Source organism: Nymphaea colorata, chromosome 5 (genome assembly GCF_008831285.2).
Source record: "Nymphaea colorata isolate Beijing-Zhang1983 chromosome 5, ASM883128v2, whole genome shotgun sequence".
Classification (NCBI taxonomy): domain Eukaryota; kingdom Viridiplantae; phylum Streptophyta; class Magnoliopsida; order Nymphaeales; family Nymphaeaceae; genus Nymphaea; species Nymphaea colorata.
In genome coordinates, this window is record NC_045142.1 from 8,043,913 (window position 1) to 8,056,148 (window position 12,236).

The 12,236-nt window shown below is 37.1% G+C and overlaps 2 protein-coding genes across 2 annotated transcripts; both read right to left on the reverse strand.

Moving 5' to 3' along the window:
* Nucleotides 1-133: 133 nt before the first annotated feature.
* On the reverse strand, nucleotides 134-1,146 carry LOC116253924 (uncharacterized). The gene is made up of 2 exons (XM_031628920.2): nucleotides 719-1,146; nucleotides 134-252 (listed from the first exon to the last, which is right to left on the reverse strand). Exons 1-2 carry the CDS (start codon nucleotides 1,144-1,146, stop codon nucleotides 195-197), a joined length of 486 nt encoding a protein of 161 aa, XP_031484780.2. The 3' UTR covers nucleotides 134-194.
* Nucleotides 1,147-1,154: 8 nt separating this feature from the next.
* On the reverse strand, nucleotides 1,155-10,563 carry LOC116253923 (E3 ubiquitin-protein ligase RSL1-like). Its single transcript, XM_031628919.2, has 3 exons — nucleotides 9,932-10,563; nucleotides 5,130-5,917; nucleotides 1,155-1,607 (listed from the first exon to the last, which is right to left on the reverse strand). The coding sequence occupies exons 1-3, from the start codon at nucleotides 10,469-10,471 to the stop codon at nucleotides 1,412-1,414; spliced, it is 1,524 nt and encodes a 507-aa protein (XP_031484779.1). The 5' UTR covers nucleotides 10,472-10,563; the 3' UTR covers nucleotides 1,155-1,411.
* Nucleotides 10,564-12,236: the final 1,673 nt, after the last annotated feature.

The window sequence follows — 12,236 nt, forward strand, 5'->3', positions numbered from 1 at the left end:
TTGAGGCAACCACTGACCTTTCTATAAACGATATCATTCCTAGCAGACCAGACGCATCGCCAGGTTGTGAATAACCAAACCTTCCAAAGGAAGCAGCCACCTTTGGAAAACCGGCAAGAAAAGGCCCTCTAGTGATGTCCCTTAACCGATTTTCTTCTAATATTCATCACCTCTGGAGAATGCCAGATTGTATGCTATAATTGTTGGACGGAAGGGCGACACCAAAGCAGATGATCAATGCTTTCCACTTCACTACAACAAAGCTCACATCGGTTAGGTAGTTGAAATCCCCACATCTTTAGAGTGAAACTTGCTCTCGTAACCATGCTAATAAACTTGCTCTATGAGAACGGCCTTTTACCCCATATGTAATCTTTTAGAGGTTGTTTGACACCAATAACAAATTGTTGCTGTCCAGTTTTAACTGAACAAAAATTTGACACAGAATCATAAAACTTTGTAAATAGTATTCCTTGAATCTTCTCTAAATTTTGAGGTAGAATCTCTGGACAGTAACAATCTGTTATGGCCAGAGCCCGTTAGAGACTATTTGGCATTAGAAACAAGATACAAGCACTCCACGAATCTGCTCTAATGTTACAATAGATTTATAAGACAAACAATATTTCATGAATGTACCACAATTTTGAAGTAGATTCATATAACACTCACAAGCTATTCCTAATGCTAAATGACCTCTTAGGATGCCAATCCATACCCGAGAGCAGCACGAATGATATCCTCTACCGAGTATTCACCCCTACGAATGGTATACTCTACCAACTGAGAATTCACCCTTAGAAGTTGTAGATGCCTAAGTGGACTGGACACTGTGTGGCTGTCACCGTAGTTTTCACTCCGATCCTTGACCCACTTGAAGGCTTTAATCCATGAAATCGATTTACACCCTGTGATGCCAATCCAGACCCATGATCCAATTGTCTCTAAATCATATTTGTTTCTCATTACACATGCTCTGTCCGAATGGGAGTAGAAAATAGCGTGCCACCATTCAACAAAGTAGTGCAACATTTTTATGAATGGAATTGACACCGAGGCCGCCATGAGCAAGCGGACCTCGTCCCATTTGACCAAATGACGCTGTACAAGCCAAAAGAAACAAATTGGTAAATGCATAATTAGCATCAACAATCTTGCTGCAGTAAGCTAGTCATTTTTTCCTCATATAGTTCATCTTATCCCTTTGTCCAGATGTTCATGATACTTTAGACTAATTACAGAAAGGAAAAGAAAACCTATTTTTCCTATATATTTCACCATATCCTTGGTCCAGATGTTTATGAAACTGTAACCTAATTACAGAACGACAAAAAACACATTTCATTTACCAAGCACAACATGCAACGGATGCCATGTTAGTGATGCAGATTAGCAAAAATTGTGCCAGGTATCAAAATTCAGTGTCCTCATAGTCAGAATCAGAAGAATATTCATCAAAATCATCATGGTATTCATCACTTTCGTCATCATAGTCATTATCAACGTTGTCATGTGTAAGATTATGCTCATCCCAAAGTGGGCAAGCACAAGTTCGTTTCTTTTGAACATATTCAGTTCCACAAGTATAACAGAACTCGTAGCCACACCTGCACAAGAATAATCACATTAAACAAGCAAAAATACTCATCCAAGCAACTCAAGTAAGCTGTTAAGCATATAACAGATAAAGTGATCTTATTCAGACTAATTTTAGCCTAACAATCCACATTCATGTGCATGCAGAAAGCAGACAAAAACATGTCCCAACGAGGTGGGAACTTTCTGTACCTAGAATTCATTATCCTAAGGTGCGTTTGAAAGGTAGAATGGGGTGCCAGTCATGAGAATGGGTGCTGCGCAATGCCCCTCTCCCTTGTTCTCTTTTGTACAGAGCAACAGAGCACGGGAGATCAGTACCAAAAATAAGGTTTGCTGGTGGACCCCTGAATTGGGAAGTACGGAAGAAACACACTTTTCTTATTCGACAAAAGGGAGGCTCTCCTTTCCTATGAAATTAGAAAAGGGAGGGAAGCAAGGGTGTGGTGCTACCCCTCTGTTCTTTTAGTCGAACAGTAAATTGTGGGCAGGAAAGCAGACATCATCATCCCTCAAACTCCAATCTATTCACTCGTACTTGAATATAAAATCACATGGACATATATACATTTTGAATATAAAAGTCATATATATACATGTGTACAGGTTTACCTACAGAATTATATCATCCATTTATCACATACCACGACGACTCTTTTTATCTCTGTCGTCCTCTAGGCAGATAGAATGCCACGAAGAGAAAATAGAGAAATCTAGCCTTTCTATATATACGAAACTTAATTCGGCATATTGCAACCCTACAGAGCCTGCATACCTCATTATGGCGGGAGAAAAAAATGTGTGAATAATATGACATGGCAGGGTGTGTCATAAAGGTGTATGGCGTTTGCAGGGTTCTAGTACGTAGGATTGAGTTGTGTGTGCGTATTCTGACATGTATTATTCTCTGGTTTTTATTTGCGAATTTTTTCTCGGGTACTGATTTTGAGAAGTTTTCTTTGCTCCAGAAAAGCTTGGGAATTCAAAAAAATAAAAAACATATTAGTAATTAAACAAAGTGAAATTTTGATTTCTCTACTAATTTTCCAATAAGACACCAACAAAAATTCAAAATGGTTACTAAAATGTCGAAATCTCAAATAATTTAAAATACAACTAAAAATATTTTTTTGAAAAAAATATGGAAAAAGGGAAAAAAGCTCCATATGTTCACATTTTTCTCCAAAATATTGCAAGTTTTTTTTTTTTGCAATTTTGCATGTACTTACTTTCTTAATGCATTTTTTTTTTCAAAAAAATGCTAGATGATACAGTTTCCATTAAGAAAAATTGTGACAAGTTCAAATATTGCCATAGAAATAAATATTGCACTATTTTCTCCCATAAGAAAAGTCATTTTGATATGTAATTTAAGAGCGTTTTGCTATTTTTTACATTTTAAGACCTATTTTGGGTCATAATGCATAATTTTTTCTACCATTGCTTATATATTTTTATGTTTTTAAAATTAACAAGCTCTTCTTGCTATTTTCCCAAGAAAAACCACGCCCGTAAATACCCATCAATGATATCTGTGAAATGGGTTTAACTATATTCTAGAAAGTGTAACCTATGCAACACAAACTCTTTAAGGAGGTTGCGGCACCAGCATCAAACGAGCGCAAGGTGCTGGTAATATTCCAATTCACCAAATTTACTTACCAATCTTAACAAGTGCGGTCAACTATATTCATGCACATTAGACTTGACTATGCCTCGAGCTCAGGTTTGCAAATGGCCTGGATCTGGTCTGAAGATATTTTTCATTTTTCTCTATATGAAATCCGATCCTGATCCTGCCTTTCGCGTATTTTGTTGTCCAGATCCAGTCTGTTTGCAACCGTACTCGAGCTTGGTGATGTTAAGCAGGTCATAAATTCATAACTCATTAGTTCAGTGCCATAAAAAAATTAATTTTTTGCTATGTAAAATTTCCAAAGTTTGTATTGCTCTCTCTCTCTCTCTCTCTCTATATATATATATATATATATATATATATATATATATATAAACACACACACACACACAAAATTAGAGTCCTTATAGTTTGTTCACCCAAAAGCCTTTTCTTTCTGACCATCGAATTATTCAACGAGTTGCTTCACATACTTACTTAATATCCATTTAACTAATGGAGTAATTTGAGTCATTAAATTTTAATTATTTATAGTGATCATGTGCATGTTATTTGTCGCATTTTGTTATTATTGTGTTATGCAATTCATGGCATTTCTATATGAAATTGCTAGTTTTATCTTGTAGTCAATATAGTTATTTCATGTAATATTTTTTCAGTATTTTTAATGTTTTCTCATTTTATTGGATTTAAAATTTATTCAAACACTATAACTTTTATGACACCGAACATTACATTACAACGCATCTGTTCATTTGAATCCAACAGATACAGTCATTATACACAAAATGCACAATAAAGGCTTGCAAAAATAGAAAGTTTGAATCTTCAATTTAACTGGAGTGCATGGGATGATGCAGTGAAGTGAAGTGGACAAAGGCGAGCCAGAACAACAGTTCAACATTTTGTTTTAATGAGATTGTCACATACTTTAACAATGATATTTAATCAGTATGAAATAAAAAGTTTTCATTCCATGGTGGAACTTAAGTTTTGTGCAAGATGGATGACACTATCTAGCCATCAACTTATAAAAATTATTCTGTGAATTTCTATGTTCATCGCAACACCAGGTGCTTCTTTGAAGATGCTGTTTTAGTCCCATCATTACAAAGTTCTATGCATATACATAGCACAACTTAAGAAACTAAGCTGTCAAATAAAGCATATATGGCAAAGGAAGCCAGCTTGTGGAAATTAAAACAGACTTGTAACAAGAGCAGAACCTCAGTCCCAGGAAAAGCAAAAAGTTGGCTTTAAAATGAGATCATTTGAATTAAAAACCAAATAACTAAGTTAAAACTACAACACATCAGCAAATTGAATAATTTCATCAGACTTTCTTCTTTTTTCCTGACTAAATCAAGGCCAAAATATGGTCATTAAGTAGATTCTCATCAATTTCATAAATCAAGCCAACTAAAAAAGTTCATGACATAGCCTGTGCCAATGATTAAAAAAATATATATAAAATTAATTGTGATGCTGAAACTAGGTTTTTACAGGGTTCTGGTGTCATCCAGTCAGGCTGTTACAGATTCATTTGGAGAACTAGCAGACACATTGAATTCTTTTTTTTAAAAAAAAGAGAATATATGCTCAAAATGCTAGCTAACCTATATAAGACCTTTCGAGGCATCTAGATTAAGTTTTCCTTTTCATTTCACTTCAAGTGCTTGCAAAAATGATACTTATATGACAATTCAATTGTAGAAGAGTTTGATAAGCAACCAGCAAGACAAGCTAGATTATGGTACTATCTCAATATCCTCTAGTGATGGAGAAACAGGAAATTTGTACAAAAATCATTTTCAGAGGCCTTAAGATCACATGATACACAAAGTTGAATTTACGCATTATAGTCATTTCTTCATGTCTTTCACAAATAAAAATTTACCTGCATGTCATGTGGTAGCATCCTTTGGCATGCTCAATCATGTGATTGCATTTGACACATTGGCGCCACAGATTTTTATTTGCAAGAGATTGCAACTCCACATCTTCTACAGGATGGTCTAACTTGTACTGCTCGCATGATAATCCCTCATGCCATGGGACTTTGCAATATATACAAAAAGGTAATTGACACTTGATGCATTTCCTAAGTCCAGATCCATTGCAAGTGCAATATGATGAAGAAGCTTGTTCAGACTTCATCATCTCTTTTCTTGACATCAAAGCAGAGCACATTTCATAGGGGCAATAAAGCTTATCTGTTTCAGGAATTGAAGCCTCTTCAACACGACAGGACAAAGTCTCAAGCAATTTTCGTGATAAGAACTTCCTGCAATTCTCCACTGTTAGCTTTGACTTGCACTCTGGATGAGGGCAGGTGGGCAACAATCCTTGATCCAACTTCATATCCACATGTTGTTGCATACAAGAAAAGCAAAAGCGATGAGAACAACCATCAACCGAGAATATTTGAAGAATATCTTTATCCTCCAAGCAAATGCTACATTTTTCTTTCACATCCTTGGTAGAACTGTTCCTAGCATGCTCTAAAGTCACCCCAATCTTTTCAAGCTGGACATCTATAGCTTGTCGAGCAAACATAAACACATACTTCACATGTATGCGAGGCAGCAATGTTATTTCACATCTCTGAAATTTCCTTGTCAGTTGTTTAATTTGATCAACCAGGTTTGCGATTTTGCGCTGCTTTGCTGTCCATCTCCTCATAATCTACAACAAACACATAAAGCATAGCTATATTGAATGTACAAGCAGACAAAAGACAACAAATGCATAAGTTGCCAAAAACTCAGTTTTTTTCTTCAAGAGTCCAAAATGATATACACAGTATTATCTGCACGTAGTACATTTTAACTGATAAGGGCCGAGAATGCATAACCTAGTTTGCCAAAAAACCAGGTTTACATGCTTAATGATGAAAAATTGGGTGTACAATCTTTAAAATTTCTAAAAGAAAAAGACAGTCTAAAGATAAACCAGCCAAGAAATCTGCTTTGAAATTTTTACAGGACCCCAGTGTAGGCTGTAAGCCATCTCAGAACAGCCACCTGGCAAGAAGGCAGAAGACCACAAAAGGAGCGGACTGATTGATTAACCAGTTCCAAATAATAGGGCTACTATCTGGTGGAAAGTCAATCCCAGCTTGTATGGTAGTCAATGACAAGAACTTCCTGACTTTCTCACATGCGCCCATGCACATGTTATATATATGTATGTGCGTGTGTGTTCATCAACTAAAAAAATATAAAGACTACAAGCCGTTTAACTTTAACCAATTTGGTGGAGGATTCACAAGATGTCATATGCAAAGTTACTTTTCTAAAAATGTGGATGACAATTATTGTTTTAACTTTCGAAAGTATCTTTATACATGAAACATTATGAACTGTCAACATTTATCTCATCTCATGCGATGATGGTGATTTCATGCGAAGGCCAAAAATAAATCCTTGGGAGGTGGGAAAATTTGTAACTTTGAAAGCAATCCTAGGTTGACAAACCACCTGCTAAAAGCTTGACACAATCTTCACCTTCTTTCTCTCTTGAAGTGATTCTTTGAAGTGGCCTTTTTTATGGTACTTGTAAATACACATCCATAGCACATAGGCCCTTCCTGACACAATGTCTTGAACAAAAAGCATTAGTTTGCTCTCCATCAGCTTATAACCATCTTGTACATTTAAACAACATATGCCTCAATTATTTCTTGAGAAGATCCTTGTTATTCTTCATTCTTCTCGTTTGATCACTCCATTTATTCAAAAAACATCTTTCAATTCTCTTCTATAGAGCCCATACATTGCTTCCCACACCAATGACCAAACAGATGTTTAATTCTAAAAATTCCTCGATCAAAATTCTTAACATAGCTTGCATGTGATTGCATTCAAATTTTCAAATAATTCATTTCGTACTAGCTTGCATGTGATTGCATTCAAATAATTCATTTCGTACCATGCCCACAGCCATGCAGGGGTGGAAGGTCATGTTTTTTGTTTCTAAGCTGAACATATTTCCTATTAGCATCACTTGCTGCAGAAGTGCTCCAACAAACAAGAAGAATCACATATTTAACAATAGTATATGCCTTAATAATAGCTTAAAAACTGAATTAAAAAAGTACAAAAAAAAAGATGATGATAAAGAAAAGAAGACACAAATAATACGATTAAGGATAAGAGAGTAGTAGAAGAAGAAGGCATTACTTGTATATGTTTCCTTTAGATTGGGAATTTTCTAAGGAAGAATAATTAGCCCAGAATTTTATATTTGAACTTCCAAATAATGGAAGCTGGTATCATCAAGATAACGCAGACTGCAGATTATTACAGGGAACACTGTCCATGCAAAATGGAGCTGAGCATGTTGAGCCAGGGTGTCTAAGCAATACGATGCCTAGGCTGGTGTCTGTGCATGCCTAGACAGCTCACAAGTCACAACCTAAGCATTTTGAGGTTCTTTTGTAAGAAGTTGCTTTTAAGTGTTGAAATATAAAAAAGATAAAAATAAATAAACTGTTTGTTGCCACACCCCCACCCTAGTCGTGTATTCTGTATATGTATTCTTGTGTCTAGTTTGTATTTCTATGTATTATGCATTTCTATATTTTATATTTCTTTTTGTGTGTGTGTGTGCATGTAGTCTATATCTTTTGTGTTCATATTTTATATCCAGTATATCCTCCCTGTCTTTTCCTAAAACATGAAACTCTATATAAAATATATTTGTTTTGTTTTGTGCTCTAAAACTTGAAGCTCTAAGCCTCTATATATTTTAGGTCTAGGTGCTTCCTTAGTCCTTATTGATTCTGTGCTAGTCAATCATCCGATTAGTCTTTCTAAGGCCTTAAGTGAGCTAAGTCTGACTTCCAATTTTGACAATTAACATAATTAAGCATGCAGCTAAAGCAGATACAGCTGTTTTTTCCTTGTCTCATTTGAGCATTTGGCAGTGCGGCAAGGAAATTTACCATTGCTTACTGAAAGATAAGCAAAAGGAGTTGGGTGATTGCAGGATCTGGATGGAGCTAGGCTTCATCCTGGACAATTGGTCAGTTGTTGGAGCAGGAATGTGCCTGTATTCAAATTGTATCATGCCAGAGAAAAGGGCAGAACTCAGTGGTATTTGGTCTCAAATGGACAGAAATGACAATCATATCTAATCCTAAATGTATGCTAAAGAAATAAGGCCCTTTCCTAGAATCTGACACGTTTGAGAGAATTAATCCTTTCTACGACCTTCCCATAATATATCTAATCAGAGGGAATGGTTACATTGGACACAAGCTTGTCTAGAGGGTAGAGGCAAATTGGGAGACGAGTTAGGCGGTACTCTTAATCTCTCAAGCAAGACTTAGTTCCTGAATGGAGAACCATCCACTGAGGTTGTACAAATCACAGGAAAAACAGTTTACAGTCTGTAGTGGGTATTTAGGATTAGCCGATTTTTGGTGTATATTTGTTTTGAGGGGAATCCTACTGTTGAGGTTGCAATGCTTCTCCTGGCAGGTACGGGACTGTCTGCTTATTTTGCTTTTTGCGTGCTCCTATCATAGTTGTACTTTTTCATTCTTTCTTGCAATACAAGGAGGAGGCAGAAGCTCCACTAGGATGATTTCGGAATAGACCATACAAGTTCAGCATTGACAATGTCAGGACAACTGCGGAGAAGCATAAAATGTGAGTATCAACATGCATATAAAACATGTTTTCTGAAGGAGTAAATAAGGCCTTGTTAGAGGAAAACAGCAAGAAGCCTAACTAGGCAGCCATGATGAGCTGGGAGACTAAAACACATAACCATGCATAAAAAATAAAAAATCTATCAGATCACCTACTTAGATCTTCAAGACTAAAATCCTACAAGAATGTATTTCACCCTAACATCAAGTTGCTCAATGAACAATTTTTATGTGTTTTTTACAATGTCTTTTGGATATTAATAAATTTCATCCTCTTTCTTTCATCTACTTAATCGTTTATCATCATTTTAGTGACAAAATTTTGATGACTAAATTTTTGGTGCTAACGTCAATTGAACAATAAAGCTATATGCAAGGCGATTCAGAAAATCGAATATAAAAAAGATACACATACAGTTGAAAGAAGACTCACTGACGAATCGCGATGGAAATAACCACAAAATGGTGCAAACTGAGGAAAACGCAACTTCCAAGTTGAAGCAATCAAGACTGCTATGGGGTGAGAAGATGAAGAATGTCCTAATAAGATATCCGGGTTTCATATCTTCAAGCTGCTTTACTTCATTTCCTGGGTGGATCTCAGATAACTGACAAATGGCATCCCATCTCTTATATTCAAAAGAAAGTTGAATGCGAACCTCCGTTCAAGACTCAACGGTTCAGAAGATGGAATATACTTTGATTACTTATTGATATATTCTTGTTTCACAGGCAGAACCATATTCCGACAGCTATGAATACTCCGCATCGTCATATCGTCTAGTTAGAGTTAATAAAACATAGTTCAAAGTACTTCATTGTATATTCTGCTATGAAATATGATGTCCCCACATTCTCCTTTCTTTGTCGTTTCTGAACGAAAGCTTATTTTTCTGAATAACATATGCTATGAAAGGAAAAATAAATTTCTATTCCTTTTTCCTTTTTCAATGTCGAAAATGCAATAATCCTTCCAGCAGCTATATCACGTAGTCGATCAAGTAAATTACAAAAAAAAAAAAAGGAAGGTGTTTTTAACTCACAAAGTTGTAAATCGGAACAAAATCACAAAGAATCATAATTCTCTTCAAACCCAACTTAAGTGCCGCAGTCAATCCTTCGATCAGGGCCTTCGCCTCCACGACCGCCCTGCTGGAACAGACACCCGTCGGTTTCTTCATCTCGTGCAACAGATTATCATCGGCATCGCAGATTGCCACGCCGACTGCCGACAACGGGACCCACGCGCCATCCACGGGCTCCAAGCTAACCATGCCCTTGAAGAACAACCTGAACGGCACGTCGCTGCCCTCAGCAGCACCGAACGGCCGCTCGAAAAAATCACCGTCGTTATCCCACTCCTCATCGGGCATATCCTTCATTTGGCGGGCGAATTCCTTGTCGTGCAGCCAGAGCTCCGAGACCTCGTAGCTCTTCCTAGCCGCCGTGACGGAAAGAGGGGTGGGGGCGAGGGACGTGGAGGTGACGGAGCTGGCGGAGATGGCCAATGCTTCCTCCATCTGGAGGCGGAAGGCGAGGTCACGACCTGATTCTAGCGTTTCCGCCATCCTGAGCTCCTCCATCTGGTGCGAAACCAAGGAGCCTAGGTTCTCCACTCATCCCCCTCTTCCTTCTCCTTTTCCTACTCCTTCGTGCTCTCGCTCAGTTTCTGCGCGCGAACCACGTCCCTTCCGCGCCCTGGGCGGCTTCTTCAAGGGGCAAATCAGATACGCGTTAGGATCCGATCCGACCCGATTAGTGTGAACGGGGTTACGTGCGTAATACTGTAACTGACTCGTCGCGGTTAATAATCCGGTACGATCCGATACTGTCCGTACCGGACATTATAAATCGGTTTGGATCCGGTAGAATCAGACCCCAACAAGATGAATCTGTCCCCACTCGATCGAGTCGGCCTGCGATTCGGTGAATCGGTCAGGACTTGGTCGCACCAAACCTGGTGGGCAATCTCAATGGCGGTTCCAAATCCAACAAGTATTTGGATTGCACTGAGAGGGATCCAGATCTTCATTCTTAGTTTTATTTGCTTCTCGTAAAAGCAAAAATAATCATTTGCCAACTTTTTCAAATGTGAGGATATATATATATATAATGAAAAAAAGAAAACTTCACCTTAGCGTTTGTTCGCTTGCAAAATAAAGTGAGGATATATATATATATATATAAAAGAAACTTCACTTGGCTTTAGCTTTGCTTGTTGGGTTGGAAAATAAAGTTATAAATAATTGTTTTTGTGCATTTGGAAAGTAAAGTTATAAATACTTTTTTTTTTTTGTTTTTAGAATTGTACCAACACTTTGGGCCTGTTTGGTTGAAAGGAAAGGGAGGGATTGAGCAATCCCTCCTGTGTTTGGTTGGCTAATTAGAAAGGAGGGAAAGAGAGAAAATCTGTTTGAATGAAAAGGAAAGGAAAAAAAAAAAAAAAATTGTATAGTGTAAATCCAATCCCTCTCAAATGGACGGATTGGAAGGGAAAGGAAATGGAGTAAGTGCAAAAATGTTGATTGCCCATAATACCCCTCCATGTTTTTTTTTTCCCTGCCTCCCAACCTTTTGACTATTGAAGGTATTATTATAAATTGCATTGTTTCCTTTTCATTTCATTCAATTTTATCGAAACAAGTTTTTATAATCACCTCTTTCCATTTCATTTCATTCCCTTCCCTTTCTCTTCCCTTCCCTTTCCTTTCCTTTCCATTCCTTCCCTTTTCCTCCAACCAAAGAGGACGTAAACTCTCGTTCATTTAATTCTTTTTGAGGCATGCATTTGACTAGTCAAACTTTGTCATGCACTTTTGCACATGGTTTTCTCCGTGCCATAGTTGCAGATCTAAACTTATCTCTATGGATCACATTGTCTGCAACCCATTTCCTATTAACCGGACATGTTTATTACATATATGCCACGTCCATAAAAATTACAAAATTTGTGGAAGAAAAATGAAAAATATTAATTTATGCACAAGAATTATGTATCATGTAATTCAGAATATTTTCTATGGGGGAGTGAAGGACTTCTAGTATTTTATGTTGGTATGGCAATTGTTAACTTTGGGTGTATAGAGTTAATAACCCGTCGGTCGGTCGAATAAGATCAAAAGTCATTTCCTTTACCTCTAAAGTTATGGTAGACATCAGAACCTAGATGGAGTGTGGTACACTTATGAACTAAGGCGTTGTGCTCACACACTTTTTATTGTCTAGGCAATAACACTCACTGTGATCAAACATACAATACCCTTTCTACTGTCATTCCGACCACCTATGCCATATCCTTTAAAGCTGAACATTTGTGAATTTTTTTTATTTTTTCATCAAAGGCATTAG